Source organism: Dipodomys spectabilis, unplaced genomic scaffold, assembly GCF_019054845.1.
Source record: "Dipodomys spectabilis isolate Male_0828 unplaced genomic scaffold, ASM1905484v1 ptg000126l, whole genome shotgun sequence".
In the NCBI taxonomy this organism is placed as follows: domain Eukaryota; kingdom Metazoa; phylum Chordata; class Mammalia; order Rodentia; family Heteromyidae; genus Dipodomys; species Dipodomys spectabilis.
Genome location: NW_024870803.1, coordinates 3,421,167 through 3,447,973, shown reverse-complemented (window position 1 = coordinate 3,447,973; position 26,807 = coordinate 3,421,167). Strand labels below are relative to the sequence as shown.

General features: G+C 43.4%; 1 protein-coding gene across 1 annotated transcript in view; it reads right to left on the bottom strand.

The window, feature by feature from the left end:
* Positions 1 to 26,807, bottom strand: part of Prkn (parkin RBR E3 ubiquitin protein ligase) — a 992,623-nt gene that overhangs the window by 121,870 nt on the left and 843,946 nt on the right. Inside the window, exon 9 of the mRNA XM_042689760.1 lies at positions 15,064 to 15,213. Coding sequence (XP_042545694.1) covers positions 15,064 to 15,213 — 150 coding nt within the window. The remainder of the gene's footprint in view (positions 1 to 15,063; positions 15,214 to 26,807) is intronic.

The window sequence follows — 26,807 nt, the reverse complement described above, 5'->3', positions numbered from 1 at the left end:
ACGGAGGATGCAAAATGGAACAGAACACAGCCTGGCTTCCCTCAGCAGGGTTCCTCCGACCAAGGGGACTATGTACAGGAGCAGCATGACTCGCGCTCAGATGAAGAGTGCTCCGGGTGAGATGCAAGAAGGCCCTACCCACCCTGGGTTTCGCTGAGGTCTTATTTGAGGAATTCTTTGCTGTCCCATGGACACGGCATTCCTGTATTTTGTGTCCTGTCTTTCTTCACTATGCCTTTCATGTGCCACAGGCACATGTGTGAGGGGGAGGGGAGTACTGGTCCTGGGGCTTGAACTCAGGGCTGGGCTCTGTCTCAGAGATTTTTTTTTTGCTCAAGGCTAGTGCTCTACCACTCCAGCCACAGTTCTACTTCCAGCTCTGCTAGTTCATTGGAGATAGGAATCTCGCAGACTTTCCTTCCTGGGCTGGCTTTGAATCATGATCCTCAGATCTCAGCCTCTTGAGTAGCTAGGATGACAGGTGTGAGCCACTGGTGCGCAGCTATTATGGGTGTGTTTTAACTATAACAAAGAATATACTGAATTTCACTCTCCAGTGTTTCTTATTAGAATAGCTTAGTTGCAGAAAACAGCATGATTTCTACTGATTACAGTGGAAAAATAAAAGCTACACTCCCAAGACTTCCGTTAGAAATGCAAATCAGAAGCTGGTATTACTCCAAGTGCTAAGTGAAATATCATTTGCAATTTGTAACTCCAGAAACTTTAATCTGGGCTCTGTATGGTTCTACATGGCTAAGCACTGCATCGGTATGTGAAAAGAGAACAGAAAAACCGGCAGGTGAAACATCAGAACAATGAAAGAATCTTCTAGAATCTTGTCTCTACTCCTGGTTCACAGCAATACTGAATTCTAGCTCTATTTATCTGAACCAATTCAGAAAGTTGTTGCAGCAACACCTCTCAATGTGAGGGGCAAATACAATTTTATAGGCATGACTGAAAGCCCAAGGTGCCAGTTTTCATGCCTCAGAACACAGAAAGTGCAAGTGTGCATTGTTTTCAGGAAAGATCTCTGAGAAAATAAAAAGCAAAGGTATAGCATTCTGTGCCAATCTTTTTCTTGGGTGAAAACACAAAAACCAGAGACTGGGAGCAGTGGTTGGTGTTTGTGTGAGGATGAAGATGAGAAAAGAGAGACTTGGCAGAGACTGGCACGGATGGCCAGTCTCCACCCACTGTCCCGTCCTGCCTATCAGCAATCTTCACCTGGCCCATGGCCTCCTGACAGAGGCTGTCTTTGTTGTCATGGTCACAATGGCCATCAGTGGTTTCTGTGCAGAGTGTTGGGTTCTGACCTTAATAAGAATTGGCAGCATCTTCTGCCCGCCGCTCCTGGTTGAACCTGCACACGGTCCTGAGCCATTCCGTAACAAGGCAGCTAGGGTAGGAAAAAGCTGCAAATCCTGCTCCGGACTCTCAGGGAGACAGAGGGACAGGTTGTTGCCTGTCTGAGGCCCTGTTGGTTTGGGTCTTGGTCATTCACCATGGGACTAAAAAGTCTAATGTCTGAGGAATATAATGATGTACACTGCAGCCCATTTATCCAGAGAGAAATGAGAAGAGATTTTTTTAATGGTTGGTTATAGCAACAGCAGACACAAAAACTGTATGGATTTTGTAGGCTACTACAAAATCCTTTTGGTGGTTATCTGCTCTAAATACTTAGTAATTGAATATCTTTGCGAAGATAAGAAAATTTGGGGTGAATAAGCATCAAGCCGGAAGGGGATGTATGTTGTGCATGCATTGCAGTAGAAGACCCAGCGTCTGAGTGGCTAAAAGTGGATTTGCTCAGTTCTGCATCAAGCACAGAAGGGTCTGGATCATCACAAAACAACTCCTAACTAGTGTGGCTGGTTCAGACAACATAGGCTTTTTTCCTGACCTTGGACCAAGGTCACTTTCTCAAAAGGTAGAACATCAGGTTCTGTACTCAGAGAAAGGTGGCAATGTAAGGTGGGAAGGAAGCCAGCACTTGCCTAAGAGCCACTGAGCCACTTCAGAACCACCTGGCCCTCAGGCTGGGCAGCGTGGGTGAGGTCTTATTCCACTGACAAGAGGTCCTGGTGTTAAGGAAGGTGAGTCACCCCTACAAGGAGCTCCCCGCTGCTTATTTTCTTACCTTTCTGAGATAATTTGTGTCCCTGCTGATGTCTAATTATACATCTGTGCATTTAAACCGGTGGTCAGAATATTAAAAGCATATTGAGTGTATGTGTTTCATTGAAATCATTTTCTTCCTGGGATAGATTTTAGTGCTTTCTTAAGATCTTACAAAAACAATCGTTGTTTTCTTTAGAACAACAAAATAGAATTCACATGATGACAGAGCTGGAAAATATCAATTTTCAGACTTAAAAAAAAAATCTCTGTTAACATTCAGGATGGGAAGCAGTTTCTGTCCAGCCCAGTTTGGGAAGGAGATTTCTGAGTCGATAGATTTAGCATGGCAAAGATCGTATCTCTTTAATCCTGTCTTTCTGCTTCAACTTTTCCCATTGATTAAGTAGCTTCTACACTTTACAATAGTACAATGCTGCTAACACAAGGGCCCGGCATGCCTCCACATAACAGGATCTTTCAGAATTTTGCTTTGATTTTGATTTATTTCTTTCCAAGTAGAAGCTAGCTCCTGAATACAGCCAAGGGTATCTCATCCTTCATTTACATAGAAAACTAATGGTGGGCATGGTCTCCAGAAGGCAGAGCGACAGCTGGGGATCTCTCTTCTAAGAGGCATCTATCCCAAGCACTTTACATCCTTTAAAGACCCAGCGAGCAATATTCCATCTTATTTCTGCACAAGACTCAATTACAAGAGAACTTTCATTAAATCCTTCAAGTCATCAGGCAATTTCCATGAATGCGTGGGTCAGTCCTCACATTCTCAAGAGCGACACGAAGCTCCTACCTGGTAATTTGCTCAAGAGTTCTTTAGGGATTGTGGCATCCTGTCCATGTGCTGTGGTCTGCCTGCTTAGAATAGTTAACAGCGGTCCTCCGACTACAAACCCATCCGTTAACACTCGCATCCCGAGAAAACTGGACAGACTGTCACGCGACCTTGAACTCTAGACTGTCTGTGAATGCTGGACAACAAGCGACAGGGCTTGTGGAGAAGAATGTGTGTCAGAAGCAACGCTGTGTCTTTGTTAAAAAGAGCGGCGGGCAGGCCTCCGGGGAGGGGACGCGGGCGTTCCGGGCGCTCCCACAGCAGAAAGGGAGACATTGCTTCCTTTGTGCAAGTGCAGCGGAACACCTGCTTGACAAATGACTTCCAGGAGACAGGTGAGCAGCTCCTCCCACAGGAGCCGGGTCTAATTGTGGGCTTCTCTCTGCCTTGGGCGCGAGAGTGGGTGCCCTGCGCAGAGCTCTGATGTCTGGCTGAGCCTTCCACAGCACTGTAGTCTTACTTGCTATTATTTTATGTCTTGAAAATTAAAAATGCCTAAATAAAATGGACACACACACATACACACACACATACATACCACTTCGGTCTCTAACCACACTATAACTTTTTTTTTTTTGGTCAGGCGTGAGGCCTGGGTGCTGTCTCTCAGCTCTTCAGCTCAAGGCTAGCGCTCTACCACTTGAGCCACCATGCCACTTCTGGCTTGTTTTGCATATGTGGTGCTGAGGAATCGAACCCAGGGCCTCATGCATGCAAGCCACCTTCTCAGCCCTACGAAAACTATAACTTTTCAATGGACAAGATTTAGGTGGTTCCACCCTGTCTCCTCAGGGGGCCTCTAGGAGGAGGCCAGGGGAGGCTGCTCCAGGTTCTGTTTCCTGGGAGATTCTTCAACTTCCTTAGGTCTCACTCACTTCTTGTCTTAAGAACCAGAGTCTTTTGATGCTCTAGCAGGGGCAAAGTTTGCACCTACCAAATTTCAAAGCAGAGCAGGCCCAGAAGGCCCCATTTCCCTAGAACCCTGGATCATCTGACTCCTAGATCTGTGTCCGAATCCTGTAGACCACTAGCAATGGGAGAGACTTGTTTTCACCCAAGAACAGCCTGGTTCCACTCCTGGAGTTGGTAGATGTAGCCCCTTCCGACAGCTTGTGTGAGGCCTTGAGAAGTGCACGACCCCCGGCACTGAGCCCCCGGCACAGAGGCTTCACCGCAGCTCTGCGACCTCCGCTACACTCTGCCGACTCCGTGCTGGTGTCTGACCGGAGCCAAAGGAGAGGGTGTTGCTTCTTTGTCATTCCATTAGATGGATGCGCCCTGTGCTCACCAATCTCCATCCTTATACTTAAGGGACCCAGAGAAACCCAACACAATGTGATGGGCTGTGAGAACAGGATCCATTAGAACTCAGGTATGCTCAATGTGGCGTTGGAAGGTATTTTCTTGTAATTTAGGAACTATTTCAGTTAATTTAAAACTACACGCAAAAACAGAGATTTATCTACTTGTATTCAGCTGTCCAATGTGTCTAGGTGACATATTTCTTAGAACTTATTTTCAGAATGTAAATTAAATTTCCCAACAGACCTCACTCCCATTATTCTTAAATATGTCATTCAATTAAGTCGGCATGACAGGAGGGTGTGCTTGATTAAAAAAAAACCCTAAGAAAAAAAGACTGCTGAGTTGGGCCTGCGACCAGTAGCCAGGTCTTACAGATTTACAGATTTCACAGATTCACATTCCTCTGACTCTGTCATTTCTCACCTAAATTCAAGGAAGCAGAGTGCTTGAGATGATTCAGAGTTCTAGTGACTTTAATAATTGGTCAGATTGCTTTAAAATTTTATGATTTTCCTTCTTTTTTAAAACCATTTCAATGGACACATAATTGTACATATTATGAGATACACTGTGACAACCTAATACATACGTATGATGTGTAGGGTCATTAGCACTTGATCTTCTTAAATATTTCCCATTTCTTTGCGTTTGGACCTGCAGACTTCTTCTCTTCTAGCAATGCCATGTTGTAAACTATGGCCACACTATCAACTCTACAATAGCTCCTGATCTCAGACACAGTAGTCCCTTATGTTATAAAAAATACATCTACTTATTTACACACTTAGAAAATTCAGACATGAGAGTCACACATGGAAAATCCTCATTCTTCTACTTAAACATCACCTATATTAATGATTTCTTTAATACTTTCTGGAAAATATTCTATACTTATATGGGAATTGATCTTATTTTTTCTTAATTCTACATATTTAATTCAGAGCATTGTATGGTGTTGTACGGGTCTGTTTGAAAATACACGTAACTGCTACAATATTAAGGAAATAATTGTTTTGGAATTTTTATCTAATGCAAAATGGTGCCTCAAATATCTTGAGCAGGCTGACGTCTTAGCAAGATGAGTCATCAGATGCTGTCTGCATTGCTGTTATCCATGCAGGGCCACGGCTGTTTGTGCCACCCCTGCCGTGAGAGGAGACTTCTGTCTGGAGGGATGATTCTGTGATGAGGCTGACGAGGCTGAACTATCTGGGCTCCAATACAGAGTAAGTTACTTATATTCAAGACAAACAGACTTCCTTTGAGCACTGGGCTGCAAGAACCATGACCTATTTTATTTTTATTTGTGATGGTACTATCACAAGTGAACTCAGGGCCTTGTACTCCTGTTTGGCTTGATTACTCGTGGTGGTGTTCCACCACCTGGGTGCTGCCTCTAGTCCAGCATTTTGCTGATTAGCTTCAGCTTTGGTGGACTTGGAAATGCCATCCACTGATTTTAGCCTCTTGAGAATCTAGGATTACAGGTGTGACCTCTGGTGTCCAACTAGAACCTCCATCTTGACATTGATAAAGTGGGTATTATAAGAGATGAAATGAACAACCAGTGACTGCCATCTTACTGGACCTGAGTTGCTGAGAATCTGTGCTGCAGTGGGGCTTGAAGCCTCCCAAGAACGAGGTGAGGGTGTCAACCTATCTGGGTTCCACGCCAAGTGAACAGAAGCAGGGCGGAGGTGCTGGGTCTTGGGGTGTGGGCAGAAGATCTGATGTGCTATGTGCAGTTCTTATCTACAGTGAGGTGATTTCAATGAGTCAAGACCAGGTTCGCAACTTACAGGGACTAAAACCTTTTATACTAATCAAGGATCAAAAGTCAGAGATCCCACTTAATTTTTGGGATTCAGGGAGAGGAAGGACTAACCCAATCTAATAAATTTTGGGATGAAATGAAGGAAACACAATATGGTTCAGTAATACACTGGAATGTCACACAGAGGAAGGAAAGAAGGGCTGACAGGCATTGTCACATAGATGAATCTTGAAAACATGATACTAAATGAAATAGACCAGACATAATGGCTTACAGTGATTCTCCTTCTATGAGATATCTAGAACACAGGCAAATTGTTATGGACAGAAGGCAGATCAGAGGTCAGCACTGTCTGGGAAGAATGTGGAGTCGAGTATAGCGTTGTGTTTGAGTTGATGAACACTGCTGAGACAGCGGTGAGGGCTGCACTCACTGTCCAGGCAATCAGTGCCAGGGAATCGTACGGAAGTGAGTACGATGGCAAGTGATGTGGTGATGTATTTGGCGTGAAGAAGAAATGAGAGAAGAAATGAAACTGCTCTGATGATCAATTCCACGATCGTGAGTCTGTATGGTACAACGGCAGCTGCGGTGAGGACCGGGAAACATGAAGGGGAACCGCAGTGAACAGTATCAGACCCACAAGGCCGCTGCGTAAGGCTGGATGAAGGGAAAACACAGCCCAGACACAGGAAGGAACCATGGAGGCCAGGGCCCATGCGGGCCTGCTGGGGGCCCAGAGTGACCCCCCGAAGCAAAACAGAGCCGGAGCAGAGTGAGGCAGAGTGTGTGTCAGACATGTCTCTGCGGGGCTTTTACTGACAAATGATGGGAGAACTGAGAGATAACGGGAGGCTGAAAATCACACTTAGACCAATGGGATGGTGTGTCACTGTCTCTGGTCTGGGAAGGGTGGAGAAGACACCACTCAGAAAGCCGGGGACAGCTGTGAGAAGCCCAGGCCGTTCTGGCTGGACTCGAGTCACACCGCGAGGGGGTTCCCATCCTCACGAGGGGGCCATTTCTTCAAATGGAGAAACAAAAGTCCAGTCCATGATTCCTTTGTGATGACACAATGTCGGGTTGGGTTAACATTTGATGAGATTGACGCCCACCGTCGTTTACTCTATGAAACATTTAAGTCTCACAATTCATTTAAGGGGGACCCTTTGAAAACGAGTTTCCTAACCATGCCCAATCACAAAACATTTCATCCTGTCTTTTCTAACTGATCTGAAGCCCAGGAAATATGGCAATGGCAGTTTTAAAAGATTTTATCATTAAAAATGTTGTCTCGAAAGTGAGTAAAACATCTGAGAACAACATAGCAACAATTGAAAAATCATTTTATTAGTTCTCCATGAAGAGGAGAATGTTGTGTGCCTAATGAATGGTTCTGATGCTCCGATTTCACAGGCTCATTATGAGTAGTGGCATGCTTCTTAGCACTATGCTCTTCAAAAAAAAAAACCAAGTGAATTCTTGGAACCACAAGTTGTTTCAGGAAACACCTGTCCTACAAAATGTACCAGAGAAAAGGCAGCTTTGGCTCTATAGAGATGAGCAAAGACTGCTTTTGGTATTTCACTAGTTCAAGAAAACCGTGTGTTTGCATATCAAAAGCTTTAAATCCTACAGAAAACAAACGTAGTTAATCCAGCTTAACTCACTCCTCCTAGTTATATGATTCTGAATCTCTGCTTCATCTTTCTGACTCCTGGGAAGAAAGAAAACCCAAATGGAGCAGCATTGGTCCTGGAGGGCGAGCGTTAATCAAGTTTCAGGCAGATACATGTTCACATTGAACTTTTGAACCAGAAAAAAACAATCAGTTTCCTGAGAGGATAATGGCTGATAAGATAGGCTCACGATTCCTGCCTGTAACTCCACCCCCGCCCTAAACGATACCCAGTCCTACACTTCACTCTAGTCACAGGTACGGCCAACAGCCCCTCTCCCCATGAATGCATGAAACACAGTCGCCATTTTGTAAATCCTCAGAGCATAATTCAAGACTGCTTGAATCCGTGTTGGGTTGTAATCCTAGCAGGTCCCAAGTACATGTAGCTGTTTCTTTTTCTCTCCCTGGTTAAGTTTCTCTTTCATTTACATCTCCACTCCAATCATCCCTCCTACTATCCCACAGGACCCGAGAGGTGTGATGCCCACTTTGTAAAATGCTACTCTCCTTTCTCTTGCTCAAAAAATTACTTTTAATCCCATAAAGATTTTTCTTAAGTACAACTCAAGAAGCCAAAGCGTGTGGGTTGGGGGCGCAGGAGGCTTCAAGTTTGATGATTCTGCTCCTTGGGTGGACACGCTATTATTTCTCCAGATGGAGTCTGGTCTAAAAGAACTTTCTGCAGGGATGAAAATGGGTCACACCATAACTGCCCTGTCAGGAGTCACATGTCACATGCATGGGGCTACTACACCTGAGGAGCGGAGCTTCTGATTGTATGCAAACAGTCACGTGTGGCTAGATTCAACATGTGTCTATGTTAGTCAGAAACCATTGGGACCGGACAAAGGACGATTAGATACTATGATGTTTTCTGTGGAACTCTGCATTATGGACCCTTCTGAGTTCTCTGTAGCTCATAGAGCTGGAGAAGGGGTCTCCAGACAATCTGCTATAAAACTGATTTCCTAACATTATTCAAAGAGCTAATTCTCATCATTTATTTTTCCAGAACTGAGAACCAAACTCTGCTCCATTAAGCTAAGTTCCCAACCCCAATCTTACCATTTTGAAATGACAAAATTATTTTGTATTTGTGCTAGCTTTTCACTGCTATGAAAATCAGAACACCTGATTCAAAACAACTCAAAGGGGGAAGGTTTTATTTTGACTCACTCTGTCAGAGGTTTCAGTCCACAGTTGGCTGGCCAGGTTACTTTGGCTAGACTTCATGGCAGAGAGAGTATGGGGGAGCAAAGCTGCTCACCTCATGGAGGCAGGGAAGCAGAGAGCAAGAGTGAGGACAAGGGGTCGGGAAGGGCTGGAGGCCAACTGGCCAACTTTTCTGCAGCTAGCCCAGCCTCCTGCCGGCCCAGTGAGCTACAAAACCATTAACGGACCAGTCTATTGGTGAGGTTACCAAAGGATCAGTCTATTGATGAGGTTAATGCCACCATCATCCAAGCCCTGTTCCACAGCATCAATAGCTGAGCCTTTTAGTGGGGATATTTCAAATCCCATAACACTATCCTATATTTAAACAAAAATGGGCTTGAGGCAAGTAGAATGTTTAGCACACACACACATATATATATATATATATATATATATATATATACGTATATATGTCATATATATATGTATATATGTCATATATATATACGTATATATGTCTATATGTACATATATAATATATTAATACAAAATATATAGTAATGATTATATAATAATATAACATTATTTTTCATTCTATATTATATAGAATATACAATTGTATATAAGAATGATAATAATCATTCTATAATAATTATTCTATATATAATCCAGCATACACACATCTGTGTTGTATCTGAAAGTGTACACTTCAAACCACAGAATGCTTTCTTTCTAGGAACATTTGCCAATTGATAAAGACTTCCTAGAGGAATGGTATCCAGAACTTGCTTAGGCATTACAATAAATACTCTCCAAAGTGGTCTATCTTTGCACTTCAAGCTGTCTCACAGGCAGAAAGTCTAGCAAGACTGATTTCCAATCTGAAAATGAGCCAATCTCAGAGCTTAAATTAGATCTTTGGACACATGTCAAATAAATACAGAATGCAAATTTTTGACATTTCATAACATTAACTTGCTTTAAAAATGCTTTTGGATGAAGAAAAAAAATTGGTATTAAAGAATAATATGCCAACAACATGTGATTCAATTCTTGACATGCTGGTGGTCCAGGCACACGAGGAATGGAATAGTCCTGAGATGAATGCGCAGGACCCATGTGGAGCCCCAGGGATGGCTGCCCTTTGAGGTGTCATCCTGAAGGTACCAGGGTCTCACCCCAGACAGCTGGAGTCTAGACTTTAAATCTGGATTCTAGTTTAATCTAGTTTAATCTCTAGGAGTTCCTAGTTCTCTAGGAGAGAACTCAATAGAGTTCACAGAATATTTCAACATAGTTTAAATTATGTACTTTTACAAAAAGTAAACTCTTAAAGTACAGAAAAGACGGCCATTTTCTTTCCTCGTTTCATTATTAAATGTTGACCGTGTGCTAATTTTCCATTTCTGAACCTCATATTGAAAAGAGGGCTTTACATCTAATTTGGTAATTTAAGCTTTTGATTCAATAGTTAGTTAGAACCAACATGTTAAATCAAAACCCTTTTGTACAATTACTTGATGATAAAAATAAATAAATTTAAAAATAGGTCTCTTGTGTGAATGGCTAGGCATCAGCATGTTTCTTCATCTACTTCTTACAACATGAAGGGTAAAAATGAGGCCCAACCTTCATTTGATCAAAATTGTCAGCAATATGTTAACACTATTGTCATAAGTGGTTCATAATCACCGCAACCAACAAAAAAGCAAACGAACTAGGTACCCAAGTCTTTCTAAATCCAGGTTTGCTGAGGCCTCTACAACTTGATCTTATACAATTTCCGAGACCCTCTTTAAGGAAAGCAATGGAAGAAGACACACTTTGTTAAGAGGATACAGAGGGGCCTACAGGGGAGAAAGCTGGTTGAGTAGATCCCTCATTCCCCAGTAAGTCTGCCTTTGAGCAACAGAAGCTAGTATTGTTCAGGAAAGTATAGCCAAAAGATGTCTTAAGAGATTCTACTTAATTTCCTTAACCTAATAGGACATTAAAAGCCTTTCCATTTATTTTTTTCCAGTTGTTGTTAAGTCTTGTCCCTGAACTTGTAATTTGAAACAGAAAATTATTCTTCCAACTTCAAATATTATTTAAAAGGAACATAATCTTCCAGACATTTGCTATTCCAAGCTAGCATTGAAATAAGATAAAGATGTTTTATTTATGGGAAACTCATGAGGTTGGATCGCCACAGCTCTGTGCATGCATTCTCTAGTCACTGGGTATAATGCATTCTATATTTTGTTGTTGCCTTCTGGTATTAAATATGTCAACATTTTGCATTGGAATCATAAAAGTTAGTGAGATAGTTCTGATGAATAGCAGCAAGGCCAGAGGAACGGATAATGTATAACATGAATTCCTTAGGAAATCAATTAATATTTTTATGAGCAATAGTAAAAATATGATCAAGGGTTAGCCAAGAGTGAGGTCAGACTGTTTGATCCCTAAATATAATTCTTCGTTGAATTCTATTGTCGTAAAAATATTCTGTGCTGAATCACAGCTGAAATGTTGGTGCTCGCAGGAGTAAGATATATATGTTTGATTGTGCAGACCTCTGCATCTGGCTGTGTGCATCCTGCCTCCCTTCTGAAGGTTTGGGAGCTCTAATTTCTGTGGTACTTCCGTATCACGGGTGAATTTTTTGTGGATCTCTGAATGTAGCATATTGCTGGTACTCTGAAGTATGTATTGTGTGGCTACCAAAACATTACATGCTATAAAACTATATGCAAGTGCCTAAATTAATTTTGAGGAGGTCTTTGTTGAGGAAAGGTAAACATTTCTTTGTTCTCTTCCTCTCCTCCTTCCCTCTCGTGTCCTCCCTCCCTTTTCCCTCTCTCTCCTTACCAGGGTCTTGGTACGTAGCTCAGGCTGGCCTTAAAATTACAATTCCACTGCCTTAGCCTCTCAAATATTGGTAATTACAAGGTGTGTATCACCACACCTGACTCAAAGGTAAGCAATTTTAATACTACAATAACTGGTGATTAATAATGGCAAATAAAGTTGATCACCACTTCTGTCACATTTACATGTTACTATTCACTCATTCATATTCACTCTATGTAGATTAAATCCTCAATACATAAATTTGCTGAGGGCAAAAACATAGACTGAGGTTAGGAATATAAAGCTAAGAATGACTACAACATTCCAACGAGAACCCTAGCAGATGGTACTTGTTCTAGTCACTCTACCATGGTGACAAGTTTGCAGTGACATCACACACTGTCTGGCCTTGCCTGGATGGACCAGCAGTGTCGCCCGCAGGGGAATCCTGGTCTGCATGTGCTCTGTGTGTGTGTGTGTGTGTGTGTGTGTGTGCGTGCGCACCCCACGGTGGAGGGACGGGGCACAGTCTTGGGCATCTCATGTCCATCTTCCAGTGGACATTCCTGTATTTCTGAAGAGTGGTAAATCTGGCTTTTTATAGGAGAACCTTCCAGGAACATGAAACATGTCTTGCATATTCATGTAACAAGAGTTGAACTTCTTCTCTCTGTTAACAGTTTAGGAAAATATTAAGTACAGATGGATTAAAATACCCACAAGGGAATCGTACACTATGCCCTGAGAACTGCTGGCGTTAATGGTGGCCACACTTCCTTCCTTCAGACAAGAAGGTTGCCATCCTTCTGTGAGGTTGTGCCTAATGGCACCTCTTCTTGCACCCCATTCGGTCAAGCTGGGCACTGCTGGCCTTCAGACAGACTGGCAGCCATCAGCACAGCTCCTCAGGAACGTTCGTTGGACCCACAGACGTCACATTTCCTGTGTGGTGACCAGAACACGAACAAACTGCGACGTTCCAAAGTACTGTTTCTGAAAAGCAGTCCTTTGAAGGGCTGCAGGATGGGGTGGACATGCCTAATTCTCTGCTGCCGGTCTGGCGTGGTCCAGGGGTAGATTCTCGGCTATCTGGGGGGATGGGTCAAATGAGTGTCCTGTAGTCAATTTTCCTTGAATATTTGTCTTTTGGGTAATCCTTTGGCTGAATATTAAATAAATCTGCACTTACTCTATGCTAAACACTATTCAGTATAAAACAAGCACACAATATTTTACATTTAGATGTGGCCATAGGAAACTCAGTTTCTTTGTTCTGATTTCAGCTTCTTTAAACCACAGTGGTGGTTTAAAATATGCCCATGGGTTCTTTCTTTTAAAAGATAAAGCCCAGCCCCTCTCTTCCTGAAAGGGCCTAGTAGAGATACAGCAGGGTAAGATGATCAAGTTAGAGATTAGGTCCTGCAGGCTCTGTGGCTCCCTCCTCACTGGCTGTTGGACAGCTTTCTCTGCGGGGCGCTAGCTGTCACTGTGGGGACAAACAGCCCAAGAAGAAGACGGCACGCGAGGAACTGTGATCTGAGCACGCCTCCCATCAGAATGAACACATCCCAGAATGGCTCTTCAGCTCAGGAGGGACCCTGAGCCAGACTCACATGGCCAAGCCACTCCTGACACTGAGCCAATAGTAACTACTTATTAGGTATATTTAATATTCATCACTATTAAGTATTATATTAAGTATACTATATCAGATATTATATTTATTAGATTAAGCGATCTCAATTTGAGGCTGCTCCATGGTACTTGGTAACTCAAACAAACGGAAAAGAGTCTCTCCCAAAACAATAAACAGAATTTAAAACAGAAAAACAACTCAATATGTAGGCCTCCAGCGGACAAAGGACCAGGCCGAACACGCCATCCTCTTTGATGCACACTTTTTGCCCCTAAACTCTCAACTGACACAGGGTGAAATAACTCGCTTTATTCCTGACACACAATTTCCAATGATTTGGGGCTTAAGTGTATAGGTTACTCACAATGTCACACTGTGGGGTTTATGTTTATATGTGTGTGTGTTTGTATGTGTGTGTGTGTTTTATAGTTGCTGTTAAAGGAAGATAAAATTCCACAAAGCTTAAAGTCACCTAAATCTTTTAAAGTTCTCTAAGCGAAGTGAACAACTCAAGATGGGATGTGGATACTGTCTACCAGTGAGGAAAGTCAAACTCTTAGATCCCAGGCTATGCGGACTAGAACAATGGTACATAGTCAGCAGCAGAAGGACACAGTCAGACAACAACCTAACGTGATTTTAACTCATATGAAGAGAAAACATTGGTGGGAATTCTGACCCTGCATTCATTGCCAGCCTAGGTCACTTACCATCGGGGTGGGTGACACCCCAGCGGACAGTGACCGGGGTTGGGAAGAGCAGTTGACTCTCGACAGCCTCTGGGGCTGGCCAGAATGATTGGAGTTTTCATTTTGATGCGCTGTGCTTGTTAAGATATACACATTTCTCATCATTTTCTGCTTACGCTCCCTTGCTCAGCCCAGGGTTTTAGGAGACATGTCACACCACAGACAAGGAGCGCAAGCGGATGCGACACAGGGCAGCTTGTGTGACAGTGACTGGTGGTGGCCAGCCAAAACTCATGCCTAGGTTGATAGCCGCTACTCTTCATGCCCTTCTTCCATAAAATGACTCACAAAGTTGCATTTGTAAGACAGATGTTTTCTACGCAGACCAGTGGCATTTTATAAGCACATGTGCCTTTCCCTCTTTTCCGGGCTCTCTGTGCTCTGTATCAGGGCAAGGAACCATTTGGCATCTCGATCTATAGTTTAGCAAGCCGCTTCCTCCTCTCACCTCCAGGCCGGCAGATAAAGATTCCTTCCCATCACTGATCAGGTGCTATGACTTGACCTCTTGGAATGTTTTTGGCATTTCTTATTCTATCTCCCTAACGGACACCATTAACTTTGGTCATCTTCACTTAAACAAATGAACACTTATGCAGGTCATGCTACCTAGGCCTGCCCAAGAGGTCTCCTGCACTTCTGTCTACTTTAACACAACTTCACAAGCCTGCTGAACCACTATGACCGTGGTTCACAGCATCTCTGAATAAATACTGCCACAAACAAATAAAGCAGAAAATCTTCATGCAACTATAGCCCTTCCCCAATAAATACATATATTTTCATACGTGGAGTTGTATGGAAGAATTTTTTAAAAATCTATTTCCCATATATTATATATTCACAGATGTTTGAGTCCAAAGGCAAAAATCAAAAATAGAATCACAGCCCATTCACAAAAGCAAAGACAAGTAGCACAAACACCCAGCTTCCCGGGTGGTCAGTACTCACCCCACAGCCCAGGCTGTTGCCTCCTTCACAGGTGACTCTCCTCTGGCCCTGCTCGGGCAGCAGGCCTGCTCCACAGCCCGGGCGGGGGCACAGCACGCCCCCCATCTGCAGCACACATTCCTCCGCCCCGTACTGCTGGTACCGGTTGTACTGCAAGAAACAAAGGACAAGGTGAGCTTTCAAAGTGACGAGAGCCAACCAAGTGCACAAAGTGATCGAGGACTGACTGAGTATACAGTGATCGAGTACCAACTAGGTACACAAAATGACGGTGAGTACTAAGTATACTGACAAGGTGAGTATGTAGCCAAATTGAGAATCTAGTATACAGATAATGTAATCGGCTGTGACCGCCAAAGGCTCATAGCATTTGAGTGTAGGATTTCTTTCCTGTCCATATTAGTAGACAAGGGGTATGTGTGCGTGTGTGTGTGCGTGTGTGTGCACGCGTGTTGAGAGTGAAGTCAGTTCAGTCATTATTTCTCGCCTGTTTGTACTCAAGTTCTATAACCTAACACACAGGTCAGTCAGCAGGCTGGGCGGCTCGGTGGCAGGTTGAGTTTGGAATTTAGAAGACAGGAGGTTGTGGTACACTCTGATGTCCCCCATCTGCTCACTTCTCCAGTCCTGAGAATGGAAGAAAGACAGCCTGGCCAGACCTCTGCACACAGGCTGATGGCCCCCACCCAGGAACCTCGCAGAATCTTCCCCACGGCAGGGTCTGGGATCGCACGTGGCAGGAGGGTTAGAATGCACGATTGATGGGTAATGCATGGATTGATGGGTAAGGCTCTCCAGAAGGAGTCATAATGTAGGTGGTAATGAGTGCATGAGATGAAGGTATTTTACTGAGTGTAGAAGCAATTTATATAACTCAGAGGTTAAGTATTGGTGATGTCTATGGATTTCTTTTCTTTTTCTCTTTTTAGTGCTGAGACTGGGACTAGGTCCCTGCTGCTTTTGCTCATTGGCTAGTGCTCTACCAACTGAGCCACGCCTCCAACCCCATAAAGGACTGGCTGTTTCTTTTCTTTTCTTTTTTCTCTTTAGATCCAAGACTGTGACTGGAACTCGAGCCCCTGGATTACGTAGAGTCCTTGGATATAAACCTTGCCTGGAGCACATCCTAAAACACATGCTGGGACTGAGAGTCTGTGTGGGTGATCTGGGCTTCTCCATGCTTCGCCTGTGTCTCTGAATTCCCTGCATCCTTGAGTGTATGAGTAGCATGTGACACGAGGTGACATCTCTATTCTGGTGAAGTCTGCTTTGAGTTACAAATCTCTGACTCAGTATCTTACAAACCTGGAGCCAAGATGAGACACTGCACACTGCGGAGCTGTGGAGAGGTAACATGCCAGCCCCGAGACAGAAACCCAGCAGCCGCTGGGGCAGGAGGAGGATGAGGAGGCCGCAGCCCAGTGAATGCCAAGGGCACACAGCCCAGGGAGGACCTGGTGATGAACTCGTCCAAGGCCACTGCAGGGCACTCACTGGTGTTAGAGATGCAGCTTGCATTCTGCCAGGTGAGGGCTACTTTGTTGTGGTTCTGTGGTCTAGGGTCTTACTGGAGACACCTGGAGAGCCAGCCGGGGCACAGTCCCCAGCAGCAGCTACAACTACTGAGGCAGTGGGACTGTAGAGGTTTTTCTGAACACGAAGGCATGACAGCATGTTACTATTCTGAGGGAACAGACGGGGGGTGGGCGGGCAGTGGGTCTTGTAGGCTAGAAGTCCTGAGCTGGCTGGAGGGATGCAATTCTACAGGGTATGGTGGGTGTGGCCTCAGATAGGGCTTGACTCAGGGGTAGACTGGCAGAGGAGGTGCTGGAAGCTTTTAGGGGGCAAAGGAATCAGCTGGGAGACAACACAAGTAATCTCAGGTAACATCACCCATGCAGCCCTGGGGGTCAGGTCTAAAAACTTCCTCAAATTTTCACATTCTGTCTATTCTCACCTCCAATGTTTCTAATAATTATATGACACTTATATCACAAACACATATGGTCACCTCAGCCTTGATCTCTTCCTCCTAATCCTCATGCAGCCTTAATCCACCCCGTCTCTGTCTGTCTGTCTCTCTCACACACATACTTATCCACTACTATTAGTCTTATGTTAATGTAACTTTTTTTGTTTGAAATGTTCTCTCATAAACTTCTCAGGAAGAGTTCATGAGAAAACACTCATTGAGTTGTTAGACATTAAGAGTTTTAATAGTTTTCTTGGGAACATTATTATTATTATTATTATTATTATTATTCATGGTAGTGGTCCTAGACTCAGGATTTGTACCACTTTAGTTACAATTCCAGTCCTTTCACTTTTTTTTTCTTGCTGGTTGTGGGACTTGAACTCTGAGCCTGGGCGCTGTCCTTGAGCTCTTCAGCTCAAGGCGAGCACTCTACCACTTAACCATAGTGTCACTTCTGGTTTTCTGGTGATGAATTGGAGATAAGAGTCTCATGGACTTTCCTGCCTGGACTGGCTTTCAATCTTGATCCTCAGATCTCAGCCTGCTGAGTAGCTAGGATTACAGGCGTGAACCACCAGTGCCTGGCCAGTTTCATGCTTTTGGTGGGGGCTTTACTTATATGTGATCCTCTTACCTATACCTCCCTCATGGCTGGGATTGCAAATATGAGCCAGCATGCCTAGCTTGTTCTTTGAGATGAGGTCTTGCTAACATTATTATTATTATTACTGTTATTACTGTTGTTGTTGCTTGGGTTGCTCTTGAACCACAATGTCCTCATCTCTGCCTCTTCTAGTAGCTGGGATTATGGGCACCAACCAGTATGCCTGGAATAGGGCCTTTGCTCTTAAAGATAATTTTGACTAAATATAACATCCTGGATTTAGACTTTTTCCTCCCGGAGTATTTTAAATATATTACTTCATGCTCTTTGGATATAAAGTGTGATGGACAAATCTGATAGTAAACTGCTGAGTTCTCTCTTGCTCTCTCTTTTTTTTAATAAGTGAAATGATCTTTCTTTGTCCACATGCTTAAGGGATTATCTTCCTTTGAAGATAATCTTTCAAACCCAGAAATTTCCTTAGATTCTTTCTTGGTGCTGGTCATTTTGGGATCAGTTTTGTGTGCACACAGTGAGGAAAGTCAGCCTGACCTTCAGGCCTAGGATGCGCTCTGCTTGCTGCTCTCAAGTTTTAAAAATATGATTTCTAGTACACAAAATATTGCATTTTCTTTAACTGTGAAATCCATCAGCCCCTCTCAGAACTCCATCGTTTCTATTTATTTCTGATTTTTACAAGTGTAAGTTTGACTTGACTTCAGGTAGTCTGCCGCTCTTCTTTGTCTCTGTGTAGTTTCCAAACCCTGGCTGGCCATTTCAGCTTGTGTCTGTGTTGCGCACGCGTGCACTGGGTGGGGTTGCGTCTGTGTTGCGCACGCGCGCATTGGGTGGGGTTGCGTCTGTGTTGCTCACGCTCACTGGGTGGGGTGGCGTCTGCGTTGCGCACGCTCACTGGGTGGGGTTGCGTCGTGTTGCGCGCACGCTCACTGGGTGGGGTCTGCGTTGCGCACGCGCGCATTGGGTAGGGTTCCACTCTTCCTGCCCCTCTTTTCCTGCCAAGGCTCTCTAGGAAGCTCACCGCTTCTCTTCAGCTAAGGCGTTCTTCTTTGTCTTCTCATGAAATTAGTTTTCCTGACGTTTCCAGCTCTGATCTTCCTCGTCAAGGGCTTTGCGGGCAGTCTTCAACAGTCTGCAGATTCCTGTCACCCCACTTCCAACGAGATTTTCTTCTCCCTTCCCCCCTTCTCTATTCTAAGTAAATTTCTCCCGCAGGTGGGGCTTTGTTTTAACTAAGATGGCTCTTTGGCTCGTGACCTTCTGTGAGTCTCTGGGACCCGAGGCCTGCCAATTCCCTTAGATCTTTTTCAGATCTTCTCCTCTCCCATATCCTTGTCCAGGTTTCTATGCATGACCTTGGAGACTATGTCTCAATAGTATGTCATGAATATCGTGAATAGTACATCATGAATCCCGTGTGTTGAGTTAATGACATGCAACTCCATGAGGTCTCTATGAAAGAATTCTAATAAAATAATGGCAATGGGAATAGACAACAGAGCGAATTAGGATAGCTTTATCTGTATAAGTGCTGGGGATGAAGCTCAGTGGTAGATCACTTGCCAGCATGCTCTGGACCCTGGCTTCTATCCCCAGCACTGCAAACAAAAGAAAACAAGAAAACCCCAAAGTACTCTTAAGTATATACCTGTTTTCTCCATCACGATCACCTATTTAACTTTCTTAGATAGAATTGTTTCTTTGCAATGATAATGGAACAATGGCTTCCATGTAGGAGGAAGTTAGCCTATACACAATAGCTATGGAAATTAGAAATTCACCTTTTATTTTATTTTGCTTTCTTTTATTGTTAAAAACAGTATTTCTAATTTAGATTTGCTAGGAAAGTTCCAAATTTAACTAAATTATCCATCTTTTTTTTGGAATTATCTTTATATAGTTGTACAAAGGGCTTTAAATTCAACACATCAAATAAATTTGAATTTATTGCTGAGTGTATTCATAGTGATCTAAGTTGTTCATGTAAAACAATTTCTTACGATTTATAGCTAAATTTTATGAATAATGGAGATTATAGTCTACTTATGATGAAACAAAGAGCAGTTGAGCATATACTTCCTTTTCTGAGGGAAGACAAATACTTTAATATGTCTAGTGATTTACAAATGATTAAAAAGTACATATCTGAACTATGCTTAACACTGTCAAATTTAAAAGGAAAACTTTTGACCTAGAACCAGTAATGGCCTAGCATCAGTAGAAAGCTTAATGCTCTAAGGAAAGGATTTGGACAAGTAATTATGTATGTCATTAGTGAAGAGCCTGATTTAGCTTCTTTTAAGACATGACCCACATATCCTTAGACTCTTTTTACCTTGTCGCTGGCACAGAAAACACAACTTTATTGCAAACACACCACTACGTTCTTTATGGCTGACAGGTCAGCAGTGAGTAGCTTATCTATAGCTATCAGTATAAAATATGCAAAATAATGATAAGGAAGTTGATACATGGACTCTTAATTGCTGTCCAGTTCCTTTGATACTACTGTATCAAATACTGTACAGAGGGGTTACAATTACATGGGCAAGATAATGAGTACATTTCTTATCAAGCATTGTAGCCTCCTCATTTGTTTCCCCTTCCCATCCCTTCCCATCCTTCTCCCGCCCCCCACCACCCAATCTTCCCCCCACCAAAGTTGTAAAGTTCATTTTCAACATAACGATTTGTACATCTCATTGTTGCAATGGGTCCACCTGTATCCCTATTTGAACGATTTGTTTTTCCCCTTCCCCTCCACAAATTATACCGAAATCAAATACAGTGAAAGCAGGGATTATACCATGGGGGAGGATCATACAAAGCAACAAAGAAAGCATCTTATAAATGTGTTAGAAACATTCACTTGAAAGAAAAAAATATTTGAATACATATCTTAGGGTTCATTTCCCTAACATCAACTTATCTAACCTTTTCTGCTTGACTCAGACATATACTATATATTGCAAATAAGGGAAACCATGGGACCTATGTTTCTTTGGGCCTGGCTTACTTCACTTAATATAATTTTTTCCAAGCCTTTCCATTTCCTAACAAATGGGGCAATGCCATTCTATGCCTGATGGAGGCATAGAATTCCATTGTGTATATATACCATATTTTCTTGATCCATTTATCTACTGAGGGGCATCTGGGTTGGTTCCATAGCTTAGCTATAGTACATAATGCTGCAATAAACATAGTCATGCTGGTAGCTTTAGTGTGGTCTTGTTTGTGAACATTTGGGTAAATGCCCAAAAGTGGGATTGCTGGGTCATAGGGGAGCTCTATGTGGAGTCTTTTGAGGAACTTCCATACTGCTTTCCAAAGTGGTCGAACTAGTTTATACTCCCACCAACAATGAAGTTAGGTTCCCTTCTGTCCACATCCCCTCCAGCATCTGTTGTTATTAGTGTTCTTGATTTTAGCCATTCTAACTGGGGTGAGGTGGTATCTCAATGTTGTTTTGATTTGCATTTCTTTTATGGCTAGGGAAGTTGAGCATTTCTTCATGTGTCTATTGGCCATCCTTCTTTCCTCTTCAGAGAAGTTTCTCTTTAAGTCTTTAGCCCACTTATTTATTGGGCAGTTGTTTCTTTGAAGAGTTGTTGTTGGGGGATTTAATTTTTTGAGTTCCAGGTATATTTTAGATGTGAGACCCTTGTCCATTGTATGGCAAGTGAAGATCTTCTCCCAGTCTGTGGGCTTTCTATTGATTTTGCTGGCTATGTCCTTTGCCATGCAGAAGCTCTGCAATTTCATGCAATCCCATTTGTCCAACCTTTCTTTGATTTGTTGTGTTTCTGGGTCTCTATTAAGAAAATTTCGGCCTGAGCCAAGGAGACCTAGGGTTTCTCCTATTCCATCCTATAATGTTTTCAGAGTATCTGCTTTGACTCCGAGGTCTTTGATCCATTTGGAGTTGATTCTGGTGCAGGGTGATATATAAGGATCTAGCTTTAGTTTTCTACAAGTAGTTAACCAATTTTGCCAGCACCATTTACTGAAGAGGCTGTCTTTCTTCCATTCTATTTTTTTAGCTCCCTTATCGAAAATTAGATGACTATAGGTCTGTAGGTCCATTTCTGGGTTTTCAATTCTATTCCATTGGTCCTGAGGTCTGTTCTTGTGCCAGTACCAAGCTGTTTTGATTACTATGGCTTTATTGTAGAGTTTGAAATTCAGTATTGGTATTCCTCCAGCACTGTTCTTTCTGTTGAGGATCGTTTTTGCTATTTGGGGTCTTTTATTGTTCCATATGAATTTTTGGATTGCCTCTTCTATTTCCTTGAAGAATGAGGTTGGAATTTTGATAGGTATTGCATTGAATTTGTAGATAGCTTTGGGAAGTATGGCCATTTTCACGATGTTGATCTTTCCAATCCAGGAGCATGGGAGTTTTTGCCACTTTCTAAGTTCTGTTTTGATTTCCTTTTTCAAGTTTTTAAAGTTTTCGTCATAGAGGTCCTTCACTTCTTTGGTTAAGTTAATTCCTAGGTATTTTATTTTTTGTGGGGCTATTACAAATGGAGTTGCTTTCCTAATTTCAGCCACACTTTTCTCATTGTTGGCATACAGAAAAGCCATTGATTTTTGAGGGTTAATTTTATACCCTGCTGCTTCGCCAAAGTTTTGAATCAGCTTGAGTAATTTGGGAGTGGAATCTGTGGGATTCTTTAAATACAAGATCATGTCATCTGCCAAGAGGGAGAGTTTTACTTCTTCTTTCCCTATTTGGATCCCCTTTATGTTTGCATCTTGTCTGATTGTCCAGCAGCTATTTTATTTATCAACATTAAGTATTGCCTTATAAAAGAATTAATTTAGGGCAGGTGTTGGTGCCTTGTGCATATAATCCTGGCTACTCAGAAGGATGAGTTCTGAAGACCGAGGTTCAAAATCAGCACAGGGCAGAAAAGTCTGTGATACATTTATGTCCAACCAACCAACAAAAAGCCAGAATTGAAGATCTGGCTGAAGTGGTTGAGCACCAGCTTTGAATAAGAAAGCCAAGCAAAACCTTGAGAACTTAAGGCGGGGTCACAGTACTGACACAAAAATAAATAAATAAAAAATAGATGAAATAATTAATTTAGAAGTACATGATTAACTGGTTACCTGGACTAGATTTATGTCAATGTCTATTCTCAAGTGACTTCAAAAGCAGGAAATTAATGAAAAATACTTATGTATTGTCTTTGGAATGCCTAGTGGGTAAGTGAATCTCAGTCTTTTAGTTTCTCTCTCTCTCTCTCTCTTTCTCTCTCTCTCTCTTTCTCTCATAAGCTAATATTTACCTGTGGAACCATGCTATTTAAGATCTGGTTAAATCTAAGTCACAAATTTCTAGACATGTTTTCATAAAGTAGATTCACAGATAACTAACATAGTTTTTAGAGTTTGTTATATAATGTTTGCAAACAGTTTTGAAAATAAATGCTAATGTGAGCAAAGCATAGGACTCTGCACCTAAGGTAAACAATATAAATTTCCTCTTACATTGCCTCAGATGATCATGAAAAAACATCCTGCTACGGCATCCGGCCTAGGTAAAAATCCCCACTCGCGCTATGCTTTATATTTTATTTATTTGTGGAGTTAAGTTATTCAGTCTTTATGTGCATATGCTTGTAGATTCTCTTAACAAGAGGGCATATTCACTTGAAAGTACAAGATTCATAGAGGTTTCAATAAATTCCTGTTTTAAAATCGAAATAATGAGTCTGGGGAGAATGTAATAAAGTCGACGTTGTATTTTGTGGGCCTGCAGGTAGTTAGAAGGCACAGACTGGGCAGCAAATTGTTCCATAATGAGGCTAGGGTCACAAGTTCAAGTTCCCAGGAGACTGTGCAGTCCCTGTCCTGTGCCCTTGGGCTCCAGGCTGGGTCCCCTCAAGGACTGGTAGTGAGTGGAGGGGCCTGGCTGGGGGTGGAGTGGGGTGGGGGAGTGCACACGGCACCCCCCCCCCCCCCGTCTTTCTGAGGTGGTGGCAGGTGGTCTCACCATGCTGCTGCACTCCCATGCTTCCAGGGGAAAGCAAGAAGAAAGGTAACACGTTACACTGCAGAAGACCGGAAGCACAGGGAAACCACCTGAGCACACTGGCCAGCCTTCTGTGGGGACGCATCACCAAGTATACACACCTCACCGGCTCCCTGGCCCCTGTCAAGTTCTGCAGAGCGGGGAGTGAGGTTGCTTTTGTCATTTTGGGGTATTCTCCTGAGTGTCCTTTTGGGGGCACTCAGGTACAGCTCTTGGGCCTCCTCTGCAGCTCCTCCATAATTGCAGCTTCTGTGAAGGCTGGCCCAGCCTCTCCCCCTCTCCCTGTCCCCCCTGGAGCACAGAGGGCTGCTCAGAGCTCAGTTCTCTGCAGGGATGGCTGCCAGGAGCCAGGAGCCGCAGCCCTGCCAGGGTGAGGCCCAGTACACACACAGGAGCGCCACTGTGCTCAGCTCCCCACTGCGGGGACCGGATGCAGAGTCTGACAGCCTTCTACCCCTGCCCACTCCACTTCAGTCTTTTTTGGCCTCTTTAAGAAGAAACAGCGACAAACCCCCTGAACACTCCTCAGCTCATTTTGGCCAGTCACCATCAGACAGCAGTGAGACACAGCTTATTGTGACAGCTCCTCTTTGGGTTATAAAAACACGACCACCATTTCAGAGGAGCTATAACTCAGGATGAAAATATTTCCTCCTGCTGTGCAGGGAATGCAGCGTTTGTGTTCTGTGGGGGAGGGTCCTTTGGTGCTGCTGCTTCTTGTTTTTGTGCTGATTCTGGGCTTGAACTCAAGGTCTGAACCCTGACCCTGAGCATATTTTTTTGCTCAAGGCTGGCACTCGACAGCTCTATGTCTAGCTTTTTGGTGATGAAGTGGCGATAAAGAGTCTCATGGACTTTTCTCCTGGTGCTGGCTTCAAACCACCATCCTCCGACCTCAGCCTCCTGAGTAGCTAGGATGACAGGCGTGATTATAGGTATTAGAACTTAAAAAAAAAGTACTCTTCAGATTATCAGTAACCTTCATCCATTTGCAGGCAGACAGCCCGAGAGTCAGCGCGGCCTCCACGGCCGCTCCAGACGCACTGCGCGCAAATCTCTGTCACTGCCAGCACCTGCCTTGGCGCTCTGCACCTGCCAGCTGCTGACCAGTGAGCGGGCCTGAGAACGGGCTGGGCCTCGTTCACCACGTAGGAAATTAGAGGCATGGAGGAAACAAATCAAATATAAAAATAATTAGAGCAAAAGACTGCGTTCCACAGTGTGACGGATGACACACGTTTCCGGCATTTCAGATGACAGATGACGTGATGCAGAACTTTGCATCTCAGCCTGCAGTGGGGGAGGAGGGGCATTGCCAGCCTCTCAGTCTTAGAGAATGAGCTTCTGCAGACCAGAGCTGTACGTGTTGCTTTTGATCCTGCCATCTTTCTGGCCTAAGTGTGACTTAACTCCCTGTGTGAATAAACCACTCTCCTACCTGGTTGTTCACATTTAACTGCTCATCCTCAGTGACTGACCCTCCCTCCCTCCTTCCCTCCCTCCCTCCTTTCCTTCCTTCCTTCCTCCTCCTTCCTTCTTTTCCTCCTCCTCCTCTTCCTCCTCCTCCTCCTTCTCCTCCTCCTCTTTCTTCTTTGGTGGTACTAAGGTTTGAACTCAGAACCCCAGTTTGTTATGCAAGTGCTCTATCACTGGGTACTTTGGCTCTTTTGCTTTGGTGTTTTGTTGGTTTGGCTTTGGATTTTCTGTTTCTCAGGTAGAGTTTGTGTGTGTGCCTTGCCCGGCTCTGGACCATGACCCCTGCCTCTGCTTCCTGAGTAGCTAGGGTTAAAACTGCTCACCACCACACCTGGCTCCCTGGTGATTTTTTCTTACTCTTTTGTCACGGTCACCCTCAAAGCCTATTGTCCCAAGAAATTGTGCTGACATCCCAACTCCACCTATGTCTTTTTCCAACCACCACCTCCTGCCTTTCCAGATCTCTTGTCAGAATATGCCTATCACTTAGTTCTTCAAGTTTACAAAGATGTCTAATCAATCAATCCAACCTTTCTCCTTGGCTGTGGGCCCTCTTCAAGGGGAACTAACTTCCTGGTCCAACACAGATTCCTGAACCCATATTATTGCCTCTCCACAGCCCTCTTCACCTGTCCACTCTGGTACAACCCGGGCTCTGTAACGTTTCTTCCGTCTTCTTCCACAGACTGCTGCTGGACAAAATGCCTCGTTTCCGGATCATGATTTCAGAAGGGTACTTACAGCACCTCATGGCTTTGTTACATGTTTGTTCTTCAGGCACAAAATGAAGCCTCCCCTCCCCCATCCTGTGGACAGCATACTTGGTATTTCTTTGAGGAACAAAGTCCTGACAGTATTTCTATTTATTCAGTGAATATCTCTCAGTGGTCTTCTCCCCTCTGAGCTCTCGCTTATGCAGAGAAGTCTTGGCCATGAAAACATGTCCGCCTTCCCGGAGTCAGACCACATCCCCTCCTCTCCCTGCTGCGGGCTCTATAAAGGCCTCCTGTCTTCAGTTGCATAATTCTGCTCTTCCTAAGGTCTCCAGTCCTTGTGTGATCTCCAGGTTTCTCACGTGACTTGTTTTCTTTAGGGCTCACCTTGGACTTTGGAAAGATTTTACCTATCTACAATTGTTTCCTTGCTGGAAAAATTAGGCTGCAGAGCCAAAGGGACTTGATGACTATGAATTATCAATGCAAATCAGAGAAGGGCCCCAAAGCTAAAGTAAATATATTATTTAAATTCCAAAGAGTTTAAGTTTTATTTCAAAAGATAATGGCTTATAGCATTTAGTGAGTCATTTGTAATCCAGATCTCAAAAAAAATCAAAACACCTATTAAAGGTCAATGAAAACAGAAAGGAATCACACTCAAAGAAACTAAATAGCTGGCACACATCTCTGCTATCAGCAATAAATTCAGCAATTAACCAGTACCTGTAGGTTTTAGCAATTCACATTCTAAGTGAACATCGTGCTTAGTTTAATGTGTATTATGCTGCTCCTACTTCGATGCATTGGAGGAGTGCAAACGGTATTAAAAATTAGAGTCATTTTAGTATGACACTCCCTTTGCAACCTTATTTATGAAAATTCGAAGACATGGCTGAGTCCAATTCTCCT